The sequence below is a fragment of the Mytilus edulis genome, chromosome 4 (genome assembly GCF_963676685.1).
Source record: "Mytilus edulis chromosome 4, xbMytEdul2.2, whole genome shotgun sequence".
NCBI classification, from domain to species: Eukaryota; Metazoa; Mollusca; class Bivalvia; order Mytilida; family Mytilidae; genus Mytilus; species Mytilus edulis.
The window spans coordinates 56,625,286-56,647,264 of NC_092347.1; the positions used below are offsets into that span (position 1 = coordinate 56,625,286).

The following is a 21,979-nucleotide window of genomic DNA, read 5'->3' on the forward strand; positions in this document are numbered from 1 at the left end:
AGATGGTTTTAATTTTCAAAACATATAAAGTTATAATGAACTGAATCTATTTACAAAACATAATAAAGAACTTTCATTAAAGTAAAATCAATTCCTATAAAAATTTCATTGCATAATTATTGTACTACAACATTATAAATATGCCTTTGGTTGTTTAGTAAAGAAATCTTCCTTTTTATATAATATTTCATCTATTACATCATTTACCACACTTGCAAGGTAGGGTGAAACTTCATTATCATATAATTATTTCACAAATCAATATTCTCAACTCAAATTAAAAATACATTCCCTGGATTGGAGAAGCATTAATTTTGGTTATAAAAGTCAAATGCCTAAGTATAAAAGAGATTTTTTATTTTTTTTAGATTTTAGCCATTCTGTGCAGCGATTGTGATTGCCAATTAAAAATAAAACAAACTTTTGATTGAAAGAATTAAATTCACCAATTTACAAATATTACAAAAATTCCTTCTCCGATCTTGTGAATTAACAAACATGATAAGAAAGTCATGTGAAAAGTTGGAATGAATTCTACAAATATTTGCAAATTCATTGCAAGGTGTGAAGATGACCTTACATCTTTATGATGGCTATCTTCTGTTTAAAACATGTTGATGTCTTTGTTGAAAAGTTTATCATAGTTAATCAGCAGTTAATCTTGAATGGATACCTGAACCTCATCCTTCATAGACTTTAACTAGCGAACCCATGACACCCCAGATAGAACAGTAGCTAATTAGTACTTAGTCCACATAATTTAAATAAACTATATATTGTTACTTTGTACTTTGGTATGTATGTAGAAGTACATATAGTTGTTTACTTGAAAAAAATGCAAATTCATAAGCAACTTTGCAAAACATTTTCTGTGCTAATTTGAAAAGTTCTATGGGAATTATTTACCTGTTCGATTTTCACACTGTTAGTAATTAGCTTTTGATAACTTGTGAATTTGAGAGACAAAAAAAACCAAAATTATAATTATAAAATTTCAAAGTTAATGAGGTGAAACTATTAATTCATTGCTTTACTATTTCTTTCATTAATAAAATATATGCTGATTCAAATATTTTTAACATGGAATAAATAATTTCCCATATTTCGATTATCTCTGTTTATTGTAGCACAGTTTGATTCTCAAACTATTTAATTTCTGTTTCTATGTTCTAAATCTTAGGGTAAAATCATTCTCTGGTAAGAGGAGATTTCTACCAAGCATTTATATGACCTTTTACTTATACATGTATATAATACAAGTAGTTGATGAAAATCAATTTAATAGGAAAGCTATACACATTTTTCGAACTTTTGAAGTGAGACAAAAAATTCAGGTCAAGTTTGGAATGAAGTATTCTGTGAATATAAGATTTTTTGAGAAAAAAAACTTTATAATGCAATAGATTTAGGTATACCAACCTGACCATAATCTTCAGCACATTTCTGACATTTGCCACCATCTTGTGCAGCATTCATACTGTAACATCCCTCGACAGATATTGCTTCCTCCCACGATATGGTTCCAAGCAAATCTGTGTCTTCATATGAACACACTTTCCATCCAGCAGCACATAAATGACTACTGTTGTTTATATGTCCTTTCCATTGTCCTTGACACGTCACAATGTTGTCATGTCCATATAGTCCTATTCTTGATCCATCAGCACATCCAGAGTCTGAAAGTCAACATAAGAATGAAAATATCTACCTAGGCAGAAAAAACATACAAAGGTTTTCGAATATCTAGTCAAATCCAACATAGTATTTTATGAAGTGTATTGCATGAGATAACAATTGACTTTGATGATAACAAATTGAACTGTGAGCATTATAACAATACACCAGTAATGAGAATTTGGTAAATTGATGAGAAAGTGTGCATGAAAATCTATACCAAATTTCAAGATCTGATTTTTGCTGAAAAAATATTCATTCATGGCCATTATGTGTAAGAATATATAAATGCAAAACAGTAAACATGAATTTGATTACAGATGAAGGTGAAAATGCATCCCAAGGTATAGCATGCTCACATAAAGCTTGTTATACATGTACCAAATTTCAGAAATTTCTTATTCTCATTTCTGGAGATAAATGTGATGAAAATCTAATATTATGTATAAATATTTTCAGAAACAGGAAGTTGATGAACAATACAATAAAGCTTGATTTCAAATTTCAGGAAGCCCAGGTTCAGTAGTTCCTGGTAAAAATTTGAGGTAAATTTCAGGAAATGGTCTGATGGAAGACAACTGGAAGGACAGACAGAATGTTAAACAGTATATAAAAATCTTCTTTGAAGCAGGGGTACAAACTTTAGTTTTATGGAAAAAAAATATAAAATTATCTTATTTGTCTTCAGTCCTAAGATTATGTAAAAAAAAACTATGAGATACAGTTAAAAGCAAACCAGATCATGCGACATGGATGTGAAAATATACTCAATTTCCAATGACAATGTTGTGTGTACAACTTCAATAATATTATCAGAAAAAATAAAAGGGTAGCATATTGTCAGCACACTCATCTTTAAACTAGACTATGTGTTTAAAGGATCCTTAAAAAGCAGGTAAGGAGTAATGTAACAGATAGATTATTCATTCTAACTGACTGGTACCCTTACTAAAATGACCAAATGCTTTAGTTTGAATTGAAGACATGAGCCGAGGAATGTGAAGTTAGTGACGACTGCCAACAGCCTTCAATAAAGGCAATTAACTAAGTACTATCAAATGTAAATCAATTCCTTTAATATCAAGAATACTTTAATCAGCTGACTTGAGCACACTAATCTTGAAGGCTTAGATTTGAGCCCTCTATAATTACCCCCTTACCTATAGTTTAAGTATGGGGAATCTCCACAGCTGGCTATCAGTTTATTCCAAGCTAACTTGAGTCATTATATAAATTGTCAAATTGTGTACAAACATTGCTTCCGTAACCGAAGGGCATTAACAAAAACTATAGTAAACTTTTTCAAGGAAAAAAAAAAGTTTTTTAGTGTTAAAATAACACATTTACAATACAAGATGTGTCTGACATTCTTATTTCTTCTAAACAACATATGTATGATTTCTTACAAGATTTATCACTTTTTTACATTAAAAATTGTTTAGTTTTGTTTGACATTTGAACCAGAAAGGTGTGTTTGATAGGTAAATAGCATCCACAGTAGGCAACAAAACTCTGTTTAGCTTCAAGGTGTGAGTTGCTGCACTATCAGTCATAATCAGTTATGACATATTTTGACACCTCACCACTTAACTAAAACAATCATACATTTTAAGATAAAATGTCATACAAGTAGATTATCTATGATGACTAGGATGAATTTCAAATTTACAGAAAAGTGGCTCCATAAATTTACATAGATACAAGTGTCAAAATTCACAGACAAAATACTGCAAATGGCCAGAATGTTTTGTATGTCTTACAATCAGGACAATAAATTGTAAAAAATGGTTTTAGACTTATGCATATATAATTGCTGTCTTGGAAAATGTGCAAAATTGCTGAAAGTAGCCAACTTTCTCTTCTATCACATTTGAATATTTAACAGTTTGGCAGTACAAAAGTGTTAAAAATAAATAATCTATAGTAATTTTTTTCATTGAACAAAGAATAATTTTTCATGTTCTTCACACATTTTCTTAGATAATAAAATATGTATGTATGGCATATTTTTCAGTACATGTGTGGTACATCAAATCTAAATAACTAAATAATTCCATTATTTAACAACAGACCACCAGCAGAATTAGTAAATAAAACTGATTTTTATATTTTTTAGTCTCCTTTACATCCCAGGTATGTTTAATTCATCAACACTTTAAAATCTCAATGCATACTATGATGTACCATGAAGTAATGTATCATTGAACGTCACTCAAATTTCTAACATATGACAATTTGAAATTTTTCTTCGTTGAGGGCAAAAAACTTGATTGTTCGATTAATTGGAGAAAATTCCACTGATTTTTGTAACTTACCTTGGACAGCTATGTGGTTGTATGAGTTGACATTAGCACTAAGTATAACACAGATGATAGAGATTATAATCCATAGGTCAGTATACATTTTAATCTGAAACAAAGAGCAACCTTTTGTTAGCTTATAGTTGTTTTAAGTTAAATTTTTATTCATTGGTCAAAAGTCTACTGGTCATCAGATAAAGTTGAAATATTACGCCTCCTGAACAACTTTTTTACTGAATGAAATGCCAAATTTAAATTTAATATCAGATATAAATATTCTAAATTGACTTGTCAAGTCACGACTAAAACCTTGCAACTTCTTACTTTACAGATTGTTTTATACTACAAATATTTTTCTAGACATTCATTATATATCTCTGTTCAATGACACTTTAACCTTTTCTATTAGCTTCTACCATTGACAAAACTCTGTTCTCAATCATTTAAATCCTATTCCTTGTTTTTACTGTTCATCCTTAAGCTAATAGGCAGATACAAATATTTCATCTAACAATCTCTAACATAGTAAATTAGCAGTGTCGTCATTTTACACATGAAAATGATTTGTAAAAAGATACCTGCATTTTTGGTGATGTTTGTAAAATCTCAAACACAAATACAATGGAATAACTTGATTTAATTTGAGTAATTGAATACAAATAATAGCTTGAAAGTATGATAGGTGACTATTATGTTTGTCATTTTGGTTATCAAGCAGATGCCTAGATAAAACACACAATTTTATCCATTTATTGTCTATGACCTTTAAATCATGCAAGCCATAAATAAGATAAGTATTTTCCACAAAGATAACAACAAAAAACTTCAGAAAATATATGATACTAAAAAAGTGAATATACAGCACTTTCATTTTCTTCACACTCAAAATTTGAGGCAATTTCTAAAATAGCAAATAATTAATGAACTTCTGGGAAAACTGTTTCTGTCATTCTTATAGATTTACCCCCTCATTGCCCTGATAACTACCAGTAATTTAGATAGATAAATAACTAGTTATAATTAGAATAATTCAATATTGGAACTATTTTAGAATTATATTTGAATACACTGTATATTTGTACTCGGCCAACACAAACTCATTAACATGAAGAAGATTCAATATTATAAAAAGTGAGAAGCGGAGAGAAGCTCCCAAGAAGAATCTCAATACTGAATGGTGAACAATCAACACAAATTACAGGTTGTGAACACATAACTAACATCACCTTTAGACCTTTATAGCCACAAAAATAACTCTTTATTTGAACAATTTAATAAGGACAAGCAACAGACCACCTTAAACTAATCGGTATTCTAACTAAACTATAATTGAAACATAGATTTGTTAAGGATTATAGGATCTTTAAAATATCATTTTTTCGCTGACAGTTTGACGATAATACCCCCACTATCTATTTAAGAACACCTTTAGTCAAATAAAGTTTTTATTGTAAAACTACAAATTAAGCTCAATGTATAGGTAAAAAACAGCTGTATTTTTCTTGTCAATTCACACTACATATAGTAAATGAATGTCAGTTTGGATTTTTAGAATATTTGAATTTAAATATCTTGTAATCTAAAAAATAACTTCAGCTATTAGTTATGATAGCCATGATATAGCAATCAAAAGAATATTTCAAGGATATATATGCATATTCCAAGTCAGCCATTTTCATTCAATATAAATTAGAATGAAACACTTGGACTTATTTTGAGACTGGAGATAAAAGAGTGAACATATTCTATTATCTATTGGCAAGTAAAGCCCCAAAAGTAAATACCCAAAATCTTCTCAAGTCATAAATTACGATACTTTGAAAACATTATAAATTATCACTAAATATCAACATTTGAAAATTTGGAATTATATATATGATGAACATCAATACAATTATTTTTTCAAGCCTATAAAATCAAATCTGCTATCATAGGTATTTTTAACAATATGATTAAGTTGGAAAAAGTGAAAGAGATTTGAGAAAGATTAGTGATGGTCTAAGGGGGTCAGGGGGTTGGACTCCCCCCTCCCCCCATTTTTTTGGACAATCAATGCATTTGATTAAACACAAAATAACATAAGATGGAAATTTGAGAAATCATGAATAAAATGCATTCTAAAAGAAGCACATGGCAACTAGCTATAATATGGGATTGCTATTAGAAAAGAAATTCAAAGCAGAAGTTTTTCTGTTGTTGTGTAGATGTGGTTGTAAGTTTGCTGGTTTAGTGTCAAATCTCTTTAACACCTTTTTGATTCTATACAAATATAAAAACACTAAAGTTCATTTTTATCAAAATTATGAATAAATAACATGATAAACTCATGAAATGGTCATTAAATGAAATAAAATGACAGGAGAAATGGTTAACAAACAATTTCTACAAGATACTAAGTTACACTTGAAATGTGAAAACAGATTTAATATTGTTGACCAGAGTCTCATTAAACTCAATTTCAAAAGGAAAGTTAAGACACAAAGATTTTAAACTTTTAAAACTGAAAAACAAGAGTAAACAAATTAAATACACATAAAATGACAAATGTATTTGTTAAGATATCATCAGATCTTTAAGATCAAAGGGGAGACAATCCACAAAAAGCTCGACTTATCATGATCTTATGTAAGCTAATTAAAATTTAATCACTTTAAAGAGTTATTTTCCTGTTTTGTATAATGATTGTAACTTGTATATCACTATATCATATATCTGTGAAATATTATTTACCTATCAAATGCACATCAAGATCTTTTTAATACTATAACAAAGAATGCATGAAGAAATTTTAGATCAATGAAGAAGTGTTATCAAATTGATCTGTTTATACAGTAGAAACTTGTAATAATGCAATACTCTTGAAATGTTATAATGGTTGAGAAGAAAGGGAAGACAAAAATGTTGCTTATCAGACTTTGCCTATGAAATAAATTAAAGTTTAGAAGATTGAAAAATCTTACAATTTTGACAAATTAGTCTGTAGTTTCAAGTAGAAAACAGCTTCCTCAAAGTATAAGAATTATCAAAGCCAGTGTAAGGTTTTGGTTTTGTGAAAGACTGGCAGAAAAAGAAACGTAGAAAACACTTTTCAAATACTGGCTTCTGATTGAGATATAAACATCAATACTATAAGACATTGTATTTGTAACAATATTAACCTTTCTTGTGTTGACAAATTTACTTCAGAGGGGTCAGTTTAATCAAATTACTAGCAAGAAGTTGTTACATACTCCAGTAAAGTAGCTGGATACAAGAAACATAAGTTTATTGGTAAGATCAAATTTAAAATTGCCCAATCTGGGAAAGAGAGATAGAGAGAGAGAGGTTCCTAAATAACTAGTATACAATCTACAACTAATAGACTAGTAAAATAATTTGATGACCAAGGCCCATAGAAAATGTTCCATGAAATTGGCTTTACTGTTCTGCTAAAGGTTTTACTATACTGAAAAACAGAAATTCTGAAAGAAGAGATACCAAAGTTAAACTACAAAAAATATCAAATTTGGTAGTGAAATTTAGAATATGCTTTCATCATTTTCATTTGTCTTGAAAGAAGATATGGAAATAAAACTGCCAAAAGTGTAGTTTATCATTATACAGAATTCTGTCAACTGATCCAAGGGATATGTTATACAAACTTTGTAAAACAAAATGTGTCACCATGACGTTCTTACACAAATGTGTTAAACATGGATGTTTCGAATATCAAAAACAAAAAATTCTAATATTAAATTAAGCAATTATATCAAAGAAGTTAGGTATCTGATGCCATACTACTACACACCTCCCCCCTCATTTTATATGATATACAAACTCATACAACTATTAAATTACAACAGCAAGGTATAAAATGGTTGACTGAGACAGTCTGATACAAAAAGTCTATCCAATTTCTTGTGCAATCCGAACATGTATGAAAACATACATAGATCCAAGAGATGCACTTCAAGTTCTCAGCTACAGATGGTATTATATACCTTTTGGTGCAGGGAAATTCTAAAAGTTCCTTCCTTTATATGTTTAAATGTAACACCCCATAGATATTACTTTAATATTTAAAGGTAGTACATGTATAAGTAAAAATATACAAACTACTAAAGTATTCAATGAACATTTTTTTATTTAAAACTCAGCAAATGGCTCTTTTTTTTATTCTAAAGAAAACCTTGCATGTCATGCATTTTGTCTTTAAAATGTGCATCAATCCTATGCTATAGAGGTTTCATACTGAGTTTTCTTTCAAATTCTCTAAACAAAATAAATAGACTGTTTTCTAAACTTTTATCATGAATTACTAGGGAAATAAATAAACAGGCCTAGAAAGCAGTTATCAAATTAATCTGTGAAATTTTCTTATTCAATTCTGTCCTTGTATAATTTTTCAACACTCAAAGTCTTACACCTTGGTGACAGAAAGATATGAATATCTCTTTAAGTGTGAAGAATGCATTTTGATTGCTTTTTTCATAAGTGTCATGTTTTTAAAATTTCACTTTGAAATATGAGTCTTCCATAAAAATTAACATCTATGATAAAAAATTTACCAATAATTTTTAATTTTCATATTCATAACATCTTTCATGAGCCAGATTTATTCAAGAAGACGACAATAGCTATGTCCTTTTAACTCCCTCTTAACAAATTTGTACAGACTGATTCTGAATACAAAACAAGTGTTAACTAAATATCTGTACCTAGAAACCCATCCATATATATAGCATCAAGTTGAATTAACACTTAACCTTTCATATAAGGGCATGTTATTTTCTACTTGATATAAATATAAAATACCACCTTCTTTTAAAATGATATAACCATTTGTTATTTTATACTAACTTTCGACAGGTGCAGATTAAAGACTATAGGTGCAGTGGATGCATTATTGATGCATATTTACCTATCAATTACAACCACCCTCTATAATTATTTTTAACCAATTCAGTGCAACATTACTTATTGAATGCAGAACAATTAAACTGTATATTTTACTACACCGTACTGCTTCACATCAAAAAGAAATCAATTTACATGTGAAACTATATTTATTTTGTCACTGCTGCATTTTTAAAGTTACGTTTAATTTCATTTAAAGGAGGAATTTGAAAATAAATTGGTTTAATGATACACAAAAGCTCTCTAACTGCACAATACCATGCTTGCTGGCATTCACAAGCTTTTATTATTCACATGAAATATAGTTTTTTTTGTGATTTAATAAAACTCGAAAATACTTTCAATATGATTACAATGTTCAAAACCAAAATTCTTTTCTTAATTTTTGCTCTCCATTTTTTATTCAAATTGCCAATAAATGAACTTAAATTTCAAAAAAATATGTCAAAAATAGATAAAGCAAATTTAGAATTTAAGAAATTTGCCAAAATTACTGTAATTTTAGTATTAAAATTTAGGTTTGATAATGTTAACTTCTCATTCTGTTAACCATGAATTAAAAAAATTCTGATTGAGAGTTTATCAGAAAGATAAGCAAATGATATATATATTTTAAAATGTAAACATGTAAAACTTTGCTTTCATCTTTTACATTAATATTATAGCAGGATAAGAATGGCACCTGGATAAAATTCTTCAATCTTGGGAAACAAAATTCTAAATATCAAAATCTTTAAACAGACTTTTCCACAAATAAATCATTTTCTTCCCTCTTATATTTTGAAAAAGAATAAATAGAGACTTACCTATTGGATAAATTAACATTAAGTCCAACTGAAAGCTTGAGTTAAAGTAATTCCTAAATTAAAAGTTATCACTAATAATCAGTTAAGTTTAATCTATTAAGCCTGTATATATCCATGCACATCAAAATGCTATGATCTGTTCTGAAGATGTGAAACTATTTTCAGCTCTGTCATGTAATAAAATAATAAGTACTCCTTAGTAGTTAATATTCCACACTTAAAGTGTTGACAAGTGGATATATCATTAACACTAAAGCAGATTTTTCATTGGCTAAGAGACGTTTTTTAAAGGTACCCAATTGTTTGGAGCTATAAGTAGTGTCTACCTGCGGTTTTATGAATGACGAGTCAACAAACTTAATTGAGCTGATAACTATCGGACAGATAAAGCCTGGAGTCTACATACCATCAAGATGTGTTTATCTATTTACTGCAGATTCCACGACTAAAATAGTCTGCCATTGAAAAACAATCTTCTTCTTTGGATGTTTTCTCTATCCTTCAAATACATGAAAAATGGACAAAAGTTGAAATTGAAAAATTAGTCAAGCAAACAAAAAAGTTATTGAATGAAGATTTTGGATATTTCCTATGAATGCTTCAATTGACGAGTCACTTAAGACTACTGGAGCCACATTTTACAATGAATGAAGGTTACTCAGATCAAGAAATTATTTTGTTTTTCACACATGCGGGTAGGAAGGGACTCTACCAAAAATATTTTGATCGGATAACAAGTTCACCTTTTTTATCATGTATGATCAGTTTGTTTGAAAATGAGCCACAAATGATATCTTTTTAATAAAGTATTTCATTCCATTTAAACAGATTTTCATCTGATTCTCTGAAAAAAAACATGTAACATGGAAATATAAACTTGAAAATTGGAAGTTTTCATATGATAGTATCACCTTAATACTGTAAAAGTTCAAATGATATCAGAGTGGTTTTAATCAAACTGTTACACTATTAAACTAGGTTATAATGGATAGAAATTTCTAGTTCAGAAAAAAAAATTCATCAAAAATACATTTCTGATGATATTCACATGATAGGTTATCATTATTACAACTGTTACTGGTGTAATTTTTATTCTATTTCTCACAAGAAACCTTTGTCTGGATAAAATCAAGATTGGAACATTTTACTCAAGAGATATAGATAGTCTATGAATTTTCCTTATTTCCACATAATTATTACATAAAAATTATAATACAATTGTTTATGAAATAATCAAAGTAAACCTTACTCAGGTTCATAAGTGTTTTTTGTTTTTTTATATAGATTATACCTTTGGTTTTCCAGATTGAATGGTTTTATACTAGTCCTTTTTGGGGTCTTTTATAGCTTGCTGTTTGGTGTGAGCCAATGCTCCGTGTTTAAGACCGTACTTTGACCTATAATGGTTTACATTAACAAATTGTGACTTTGATGGAGAGTTGTCTCATTGGCATTCATACCACATCTCCTTATATCTCCTTTATGTCTCATTCATACCACATCTCCTTATATCTCCTTTATGTCTCATTCATACCACATCTCCTTATATCTCCTTTATGTCTCATTCATATGTAAATTTTCTTACATTATTCACTTAGATCAGTGCAAAAAATGCATGAAACGACTGAAAACCAGGATAGGAGAGGGTTGAATGCCCAAAAACATGTTTAACCCTGTCATATCCTTCATATCTCTACCTTAAACTAGGAACCTTTTATCACATGGGTTTTGTTTTTTTGGTTGCTGTCTGTCATTTTTTGCTCTTTCGTAGTATTAATCATGTCAGGTTTTTTTCACATTTAGTCATTCTTATTGGCCTTTAATAGCTTATTAAATGGTATGGGTTTTGCTCATTGTTGAAGGCTGTATAGCGACATCAAATGTTTCCCATTGTTATTAATTGGTCTTTAATTGATAGTTGTTTTATTAGGAAGTATAATGGAATTGCAATCAGACAGTTTTGGTTTTAACAGACCTGTGTTCATTAGCCATTAAAACACTAAGGTGGTCCTCAAGGATTTCACCACTCAATAAATTTTGTGCTTATTCCAAAAAAAATATTCTTCTTTTTTTACGAAATCCTTAAATAAAAAAATAGGTTTTAGTTTGAAAGAATTTTTTTCTCTAGATATACGAACAAATCAATGTATTCAAATATCTCTTGACCATGTTGACTAGACATTTCAAATAAAAAAAATGTAAATCTTTTTTCATGTCAAAAGTATAATTTTGGGTACAAAACCTAACTGTTTAAAACTCCAATAAAGGTTAAAAAGCTTAATGTCATATCCTTGCAATAATTGCTGTGTCACTTATATAATTCTTTACATAATTATAATCAATGAAATCAGATAACCAATTATAACTTTGTGTGTTACAACCACAAACCTATCTTAATTTTAACAGGTGCTTCCGTGCAAGGTGTTTACAGTCAGTATATATTGTGTCTAAAAACCCTATTTCCACATCATATATAAAACAAGGAATTCATAGTCCGTTCAAGTCTCATCATTTTAACAGGTGCTTCTGTGCAAGGTGTTTACAGTCAGTATATATTGTGTCTGAAAACCCTATTTCCACATCATATATAAAACAAGGAATTCATAGTTCGTTCAAGTCTCTTAATTTTAACAGGTGCTTCTGTGCAAGGTGTTTACAGTCAGTATATTATTGGGTCTGAAAACCCTATTTTCACATCATATATAAAACAAGGAATTCATAGCCCGTTCAAGTCTCTTCATTTTAACAGGTGCTTCTGTGCAAGGTGTTTAATAACAGTCAGTATATATTTTGTCTAAAAACCCTATTTCCACATCATATATAAAACAAGGAATTCATAGTTCGTTCAAGTCTCTTCATTTTAACAGGTGCTTCTGTGCAAGGTGTTTACAGTCAGTATGTATTGTGTCTGAAAACCCTATTTCCACATCATATATAAAACAAGGAATTCATAGTCCGTTCAAGTCTCTTCATTTTAACAGATGCTTCTATGCAAGGTGTTTACAGTCAGTATAAATTGTGTCTGAAAACCCTATTTCCACATCATATATAAAACAAGGAATTCATAGTCCGTTCAAGTCTCTTCATTTTAACAGGTGCTTCTGTGCAAGGTGTTTACAGTCAGTATATATTGTGTCTGAAAACCCTATTTACACATCATATATAAAACAAGGAATTCATAGTCCGTTCAAGTCTCTTCATTTTAACAGGTGCTTCTGTGCAAGGTGTTTACAGTCAGTATATATTGTGTCTGAAAACCCTATTTCCACATCATATATAAAACAAGGAATTCATAGTCCGTTCAAGTCATGTTGAAAACATGTATGTTTATAAAATGTTCACACTGTATTTGAATAACACACTATCTCTTATCGTGGTTTTTATGGGATGTTTAAGTCTCAGTTTTAGATAGAATGCGAATCTTCCATCATCTCTCTTAGCATGCTTAGTCTTGCTACTGTCACTTTTGAATTATCATATCCAAATACAATCAGAAGATTAAAATTTAAATATTCCTTGAAGTTTTTTCTCTATTCTTACAATAGACACATTGACATTGGTATACTGTTGCATTATGGGAAACATGCGTTTAATGCATATGGTGCTTGAACTCCTGTCATTATTCAAGTTACTTTTGGATTTATCTGCACTTTCAGATTTTCTGATTAAATGAGTTTATGTAAAAAGTCATTTTATGTATACTTTTATGATGTTGATATGGCACATTAAAAGAAACTGCAGATTTGAAAATGTGATTATATCAACATATTATTTTATCATTTATGTTAAAAAATAAGAAAATGTATGACATTTGGAATTCAATTGTATACGCAAATACCATTTAATAACTTTGAAAGTGTTTAATAAATATTTGGCACATTCATAAGCAGTAAAAAAAAAATTGAATTTTACAAGTTCAGTTGCTCAGTAATTCTTGTATCACAGCTTTGAGATGTAAGCAGACATTATCAGCTATGTCACAATGTTTGAGGAGAAGTTGTCCAGCTTCCTTTTTTTCAAGTGTAAAACTGTCTTAGAGAGAGGGAAAAGACCAGTAAAAGAAAGATAAACAGATTAATGAGTTTTCTACCTATAGCTGCGACGCCACAATGTGAAGCTTTTGAGCTGGATTGCTGCACTCACTCACCTAAAAAGGTTCCCATTGTAGCTCACAACTGATATTTCACGAAATCATATGTAGAAAAAAGGATAACCAATGCATCTATGTAAAAAATTAACTGATTGTTAGTAGCTCCATGTGACATCTGAATTCATTCACAACTTGTCCCGCAATCAGATCACTGAAGCACAATTTAGAAATCGACTTATCACACAGACCCTTTGTCTATAGTTTTGAAAAATGTATAATGTAAACCTAGAGGTAGTTTGTGTTGTTGGGTTGATGTTTCCCTAAACTGTAGTAAAGATTGATTGATTGGTGTTCAACCCTACTTTCGGCACTAAAGGCTATACACATGGTGGTCAGTATTTACTGGTGGAGGAAGCTGGAGTGCTTGGAGAGAACCATTGGCAGGAAAACTGACAATCCTAGTCAATTACACAGCTACTTTTGCATAGGTACTATTTCTGTACTAAAAATATTTAGTGATATTTTATTACTTTAAGGTGGTACCCAACACTTTCACTAAAATTAATTTGGCTCGTTTAATTTTCACAAAATTTTGACAAAGTATTTACTTTGACCCTTTAACCAAAATATATAAATTTAAAAATTTTTGAACCAACCGTTTTGCCAGAAAAATTACACTGGTTATATAGCAATTTTACAAACACCAATTTTGATCATTGAGAAGCTTAATATTCCTTTTACAACACAACGTAATTAAAACGTTTAGCTGACTTGTAGTGTTAGGTACCACCTTAAATATATTGTAATTTTTAGGTACTGTATTTTACAGTACTTGATTTGTACAACATATTTTTGGGACAGAAATAATACCAATAGTGATCACAATATTCCATGTTTGAAGATCATAGCTGAAAAAGATTTGAAAAAGACAAACTTTCAAAATGCTGAATATGTAATGGTGTAACCAAAAATGTGCAGTACATAAATTTTGGGATACATCCTTTAGGGACTTGGGACCTCTGGATTTCATGTTTTTAAGCCTGGGATTTCGGGATCAGGACCCTCCTACCCCTCCTCATAGATACAACAATGACCAACACATGGTCCATATAAGCACAGTGAATTAATGTGTTCACACTCCTCCCCATTATTACATATTTATTTGCAATTTTTCATATGCAATTGGATAGTAATGATAAGTAAATATTGTAAAAAATAAGACACCTGCTTATATCATGATGTATTAACTCTATATATATATCTACCCCCGAAAAAAATGCAAAGATACCGGAAAAACTTTGCCTGACTAGTAACATATAATTTTAAGCGAAGATAGAGTTACTTTTATGGAATGTATCAAAAACCACATGTTCATGCCTGAAAAATTTTGTCGATTAGAACGTAACATATATACGATCTCCAAAACAATCATGTTATTAAAAGATACATCTAGTGTTTGTAGCAACTTTTGTTTCAGTTTTGTTATACAGATGTTTTGACATGAAAAAAGTAAATTAAAAGGATTGAATGATATAGAAGGGTAAAATATCTGAGGTCATGTAAAAAAGGCGGTAATACAGTCTACAAAATCTGATTTAAGATGATAGAAGTAAAAAGTACAATGCTCAAACTGACCTTTACATTATCTAACTTCCAAATGAGTTCATAATGCAGTGGTATAAATCAAAGTCAATGTAATTCTTGAATTTGAATTTCCAGGTGTGCAAACATAGCTCATTTTGACATGTCTATAATTTGAATTATGCCTCTAAAATTTCAGCAACAAGTCATATGTAAAAGGAGTTGATCTCCTTATTTTATATTGTAACCACAATAAATAAACTCTTTATTTGTATTTTGCAATATTAATAAGCTGGAGAAATGAAAACTTTAACAATATGTTTTTATTGTTAAATTATATGCATTTATCATGACTAAAAATTAATTTTTGAAATATGAATTCATGACAAAGCAGTTCATAGCATAACTTCATAAAAATTTAAGTACTCAGTTACAATATTAAGGAAACACCCTGCAATTTGGAAAAAATGTACAAATTTATTTTAAATGTGTTTCTGAACATAACAATATAACATAATAAAAGCTTTATACAATAAGTTAAAATAAAAAGTTTAAACCCAGTTACAAACTTAGGGATCCACCCGATAATTTTGATAAATTGACTAGTCCACATGAAATTCCTTTTACAAATATTTAACAATTAAATTTGGACACCCTGGTCAAAACATTTTGGGTGGAACAAATATAGGTATAAGTACAAATATATTAATCTTGAAAATGACACTTCCCATAATAAGTATCAAGGCTTGATTAATGAGCCACCCGCATCAATCAAGACAAATTATCAAAAGAATTTCTCAAATCAGGTGAGATTTTTGTCTCTACAAATAGTAAAACTAGATCCAACTTTCGTCATTGCCAAATATTTGAAAAGAAAATTATTAATCATGCCCTTGAATTATAAAAAATGAATAAGAAAACAACAGTTTGGTACAAAAGACAAGACTTACTTATGACTTTTTACCTGAACAGGTGGTAAATAAACTCGTTAAGGTGTTGATTTCACAGGAACAAACAAATGAAATTTGTAAATAGTGACAACAATCAGGTTTCATCTGACAAAGGTCATCGTCAAACTGAAAAAGAAAACGATGACTTGAAAAATATCTTATCTTAATGTGAAATATGAAAATTGATTCTACAGCAAAACTTTTTAAAGGATCTATTTATGTGTTATATAAATAGTTCAATATACAATGCAAAATCATTTAATCGTAGGCTGATTATACGTCAAATGCATGTTCTTTGGACTGATTTTTTTTTCAATATTTCCGTTAGTAAAAGGTCTTATTAGAAATGTGATGACTTTAAAGAAATGCAATAGTACATCTAAAGTAAGACTACAAGTTTATAATAAGCAAGTCAAGGTCTATTTGTCAAATTCATAATGAAATGAGTACAGTATCGCATCAAAAAAAAAAGAAGACAAAATGTAAACTAAAGATTTTTCAAAGATACAAAAATGTAAAAGTTTATAGCATGAAAAGTGTCCAACCATAATTAGAAAGGAAATAATACAGTGACCTATACAGACAGATTAGAAAGGAAATACTACAGTGACATATACAGACAGATTAGAAGGGAAATACTACAGTGACATATACACACAGATTAGAAGGGAAATACTAGTGACATATATAGACAGATTAGAAAGGAAATACTACAGTGACCTATACAGACAGATTAGAAAGGAAATTCTACAGTGACCTCCTATACAGACAGGTTAGAAGGGAAATACTACAGTGACATATACAGACAGACAAGAAGGGAAATACTACAGTGACATCCAATACAGACAGATTAGAAATTAGAAGGGAAATACTACAGTGACATCCAATACAGACAGATTAGAAATTAGAAGGGAAATACTATAATGACCTATAGACAGACAGTTTAGAAGGGAAATACTACAGTGACCTCCTATACAGACAGATAAGAGGTAAAATACTACAGTGACATATAGACAGATTAGAAGGGAAATACAGTGACCTATACAGAAAGATTAGAAGGTGAATACTACAGTGACCTCCTATACAGAGATAAGAATGGAAATAATACAGTGACCTCCTATACAGAGATAAGAATGGAAATACTACAGTGACAGTCCTATACAGACAGATAAGAGGTGAAATACTACAGTGACCACCTATACAGACATATTAGAAGGGAAATACTACAGTGACCTATACACACACATTAGAGGTAAAATACTTCAGTGACCTATATAGACTGATCAGAACTGAAATGCTGCAATGATAAAAGGTATAATACTGCTTTCAACTCCTGTTTGATAAGTGGTGATTTGCTGCAGTGACCTGCATTAACTTATCAAGTAACATGCTACAGTCACCTATAAAGACAGCTTTGTACTGATTAGTGATGATGTGTCTACAGTGACTTGCAAATACAGTATTGGAAATTATATGATACCTTAATGTATCTAGACACATTAGAGTTGGTATGCTGCACTGACATATACTGAGACAGATCAGAAGCTACCTTACTGTATCTAGACACATTAGAGTTGATATGCTGCACTGATCTATACTGAGACAGATCAGAAGCTACCTTACTGTATCTTAAGACACATTAGAGTTGGTATGCTGCACTGACCTATACTGAGACAGATCAGAAGCTACCTTACTGTATCTAGACACATTAGAGTTGGTATGCTGCACTGACCTATACTGAGACAGATCAGAAGCTACCTTACTGTATCTTAAGACACATTAGAGTTGGTATGCTGCACTGACCTATACTGAGACAGATCAGAAGCTACCTTACTGTATCTAGACACATTAGAGTTGATATGCTGCACTGATCTATACTGAGACAGATCAGAAGCTACCTTACTGTATCTTAAGACACATTAGAGTTGGTATGCTGCACTGACATATACTGAGACAGATCAGAAGCTACCTTACTGTATCTAGACACATTAGAGTTGATATGCTGCACTGATCTATACTGAGACAGATCAGAAGCTACCTTACTGTATCTTAAGACACATTAGAGTTGGTATGCTGCACTGACCTATACTGAGACAGATCAGAAGCTACCTTACTGTATCTAGACACATTAGAGTTGGTATGCTGCACTGACCTATACTGAGACAGATCAGAAGCTACCTTACTGTATCTTAAGACACATTAGAGTTGGTATGCTGCACTGACCTATACTGAGACAGATCAGAAGCTACCTTACTGTATCTAGACACATTAGAGTTGATATGCTGCACTGATCTATACTGAGACAGATCAGAAGCTACCTTACTGTATCTTAAGACACATTAGAGTTGGTATGCTGCACTGATCTATACTGAGACAGATCAGAAGTTACCTTACTGTATCTTAAGACACATTAGAGTTGGTATGCTGCACTGACCTATACTGAGACAGATCAGAAGCTACCTTACTGTATCTTAAGACACATTAGAGTTGGTATGCTGCACTGACCTATACTGAGACAGATCAGAAGCTACCTTACTGTATCTTAAGACACATTAGAGTTGGTATGCTGCACTGACCTATACTGAGACAGATCAGAAGCTACCTTACTGTATCTTAAGACACATTAGAGTTGGTATGCTGCACTGGCCTATACTGAGACAGATCAGAAGCAAATATAATGAAGGGAGAGTAGTGATACAAATTTTTTTAACAATTATATTTGAGGAAAAAATAGTTCCAACTGCAGAATCTTCATCTGGGTGATATGAACCGATGTGATGTAGACACAAAGACTTTGCTGTAATAAATGGGCCTTCTTTTACTTTTAGGGTCCCTATACTTTAGTTAGGGTTCAATCATGGTTATGGTTAGGTTTAGGGATTTTCTAGGTTAAGGGTTAGGGTTAGGGGTAGTGTTAAATTTAAGTATGGGTTAGGGTAAGATTTGGGGTTAGGGATAGTTTAGTTTAGCTCTATATTAAATGAGACCCCTAAGGTAAAAGAAGGCTATAACATATACACATCAGAAATCCCCAGAATTTCTTCATTTTTTTAACATTTTATCAATATAAAAGATCATAAAATCATTGACATATTCAGCATGCAAATTACACCAACCCATGAATTAAAAAAAAATAACAATAGATAAAAAGAATACACCATACATCATGATCATGGTCATAAAGAATTTCTATATCATGTTTTTATCATTGTAAATATTTTTCTATGTTTGTTTAGTTATGGTATATGAAGATAATTCAATTCTAACCTATATGTGTCTTGTTTATAGAAATATTTAACCTATCACAAATATCCCGCTGACTTCTATCAACAAAATAAAGTTTTCCAAATTTTTCTATGGACTCAAGTTTACCTAAGTAATTGAAAAACTATACAACCTTTCAGGCCACAGTAATTTGGGAAATTGATATTCATATTCATAATAATATTTTAAATTGAAAATACTAAATTGTAGTGGCTATTAAATTGTTAAAAGTAAAAAAACTGGTTTCAATTAGAAAGTAAACAGATTTTAACTAGGAATAAACATACAAACAAAACTTTAATGTCTTCACCATTTTCTCTACTTTTACTGTTGAAATTAAACTGTCAATATTTAATCTAATCTATACACTTTTCCTAGCTTATTCAATTAAGTCATTTGGCAAACTAGAGAGTTAAAGGTTTTGAATATTTTCAAATATATCATTTTACTTCTTCCCTAGTTGAAGAGTACTTTAAATTTTTTCGATGATTTCCCTAGCTTTCATGGCAATCGAGGCTCAGTAGTATAATGACTGTAGTATATGTAGAGTCAACCAAGAAAACTCCATCTTCTCTAGCCAAGGGTTACGATCCACTCCTGTTCTCTTCAACGTGAGTGGATTGTAACCCTTGGCCAGCATAGATGAGAAAACTCCTACATACTTTCAATTCAATCAAACTTAAAATATATCAGTATAGTCACAGATTTCTCCAATCCTATATTATTATTACATGCAAAGATCACATCTGAATTTACCATTATAGTTTTATCTTTTTATTATAAAAGGTTAATTCTACATGTAGATTAAGATATTTTCTGATGAGGTGCAATAAATGTTTATTTTCTTTGTGATGTAAACATAGCAGCAACTGGCATATGTCATCTCAATTCAAAACTAGAGAACAGTAAGAAAATGTAAGAAGATTTGGACAATTTGGACTGTATTAAATTTAATGCATTTAAATTGAAAATAATAAAACCTGCAGAATAAAGCATTGAATTTATGGACTTAATAAAACATCGCAGGTTTGGTTTTAAACATTTTCTTTACATTGGTGTCATGGAATGGTGGCAAATACAGTTAATCTTCTCATTGGGGGAAAATAATTTTGTATGACATAAGTGCTATCTTGACTTAAAAACAAAATGTTTCTGGAATTTAGTGCCTTTTTTGTTGTTGTTTCTTAAAACATATTAGTTGCAATAAATGACTTTTTACTTTTAATTAAGTAGAACAAAAACCATTATCCTTGTCAGGAAACTGCAAAAATAGTTTCATTATGGAAAATTGTGTCATTTATATATGAGCCAATATGGGTAAGGTTGTGGTTGTTCTTTCCTCATATGAAAAATAGATAATTGTTGGTTCTAAGTTTTAACAGTAATATGAAAAAAATAGATAATTGTTGGTTCTATGTTTTAACTGCAATATTTCTTCCTTCAAGCCCCAATATATGGCACTGTGAAACCTAGTTAAGAAAATTCCACATATGTATGCTCATCCAGTAAAATATCATCTGTTTATTCTGTCTTTCATTCGTTGATATAAGATCTTACTCATACTTTCATTCATTAGTAATGTCGGCCTATAAAGGAACTTGCTTGTGCTGTGGGCAATGGTTCCAGCAAGTGCAAATAAAGAGCAATCTTGGACTAATGATGTGGGTGAACTTTGTCTTTTTGTTATTTTGTGTACTTGTGTTTGATGGATTTGTGTTGTTATGTTAATAATGTCAAATCAGATTAATGGTTTTTCTTAAGTCTTTGGTGCATTAACAATATAATAGATATAGGAAGATGTGGTATTAGTGCCAATGAGACAACTCTCCATCCAAGTAACAATTTATAAAAGTAAAACATTAATTAATAACCTTATAAAGCCTGGAAAGCTAAGCATTTAATGAAAATAATTATTCTTTTATCCTATAGCTCTATCAAATAAAATTGAGAATGGAAATGGGGAATGTGTCAAAGAGACAACAACCCAACCATAGAAAAAACAACAGCAGAAGGTCACCAACAGGTCTTCAATGTAGCGAGAAATTCCCTCACCCGGAGGCGTCCTTCAGCTGGCCCCTCAACAAATATATACTAGTTCAGTGATAATGAAAAGCCTTCCTAAAAACAAATTGATATGTATACCTTTTTTTTAAAATAAATAACAGCTTTGTTTTATTCAAGATATATGCAAATTATGTCTTTGTTGCAGAGTGAAATATAACATGAACTGGACATAAAACATACAAAATGCCTGCCCTATCTGCAGACATAAAACTAGCTGCAATAATAATAACTGACAACTAGTTAATCAACCAATTAACTATAGGTAAATAAAACATGACCTCAGAAAATTTATTTGATTGGGGTGTTGATGATAACTTGCTTCAAAACAAGTTTCTGTCAGGCCTATTCAAACAA

At 30.4% G+C, this 21,979-nt stretch overlaps 1 protein-coding gene across 4 annotated transcripts in view; it reads right to left on the reverse strand.

Moving 5' to 3' along the window:
- LOC139520011 (uncharacterized) overlaps nucleotides 1-21,979 on the reverse strand; it is a 68,982-nt gene that overhangs the window by 14,153 nt on the left and 32,850 nt on the right. For 3 of the 4 annotated variants that reach the window (XM_071312379.1, XM_071312377.1, XM_071312378.1), the window contains 4 exons: nucleotides 16,298-16,423; nucleotides 10,083-10,175; nucleotides 3,990-4,083; nucleotides 1,420-1,676 (listed from right to left, as the gene is read on the reverse strand). In XM_071312379.1, the coding sequence (XP_071168480.1) occupies nucleotides 1,420-1,676; nucleotides 3,990-4,083; nucleotides 10,083-10,085 (354 nt within the window). In that variant the 5' untranslated portion in view covers nucleotides 10,086-10,175; nucleotides 16,298-16,423. Of the gene's footprint in view, nucleotides 1-1,419; nucleotides 1,677-3,989; nucleotides 4,084-9,676; nucleotides 10,176-16,297; nucleotides 16,424-21,979 lie in introns of all 4 variants that reach the window. The other variant, XM_071312380.1, reaches the window with a different exon arrangement.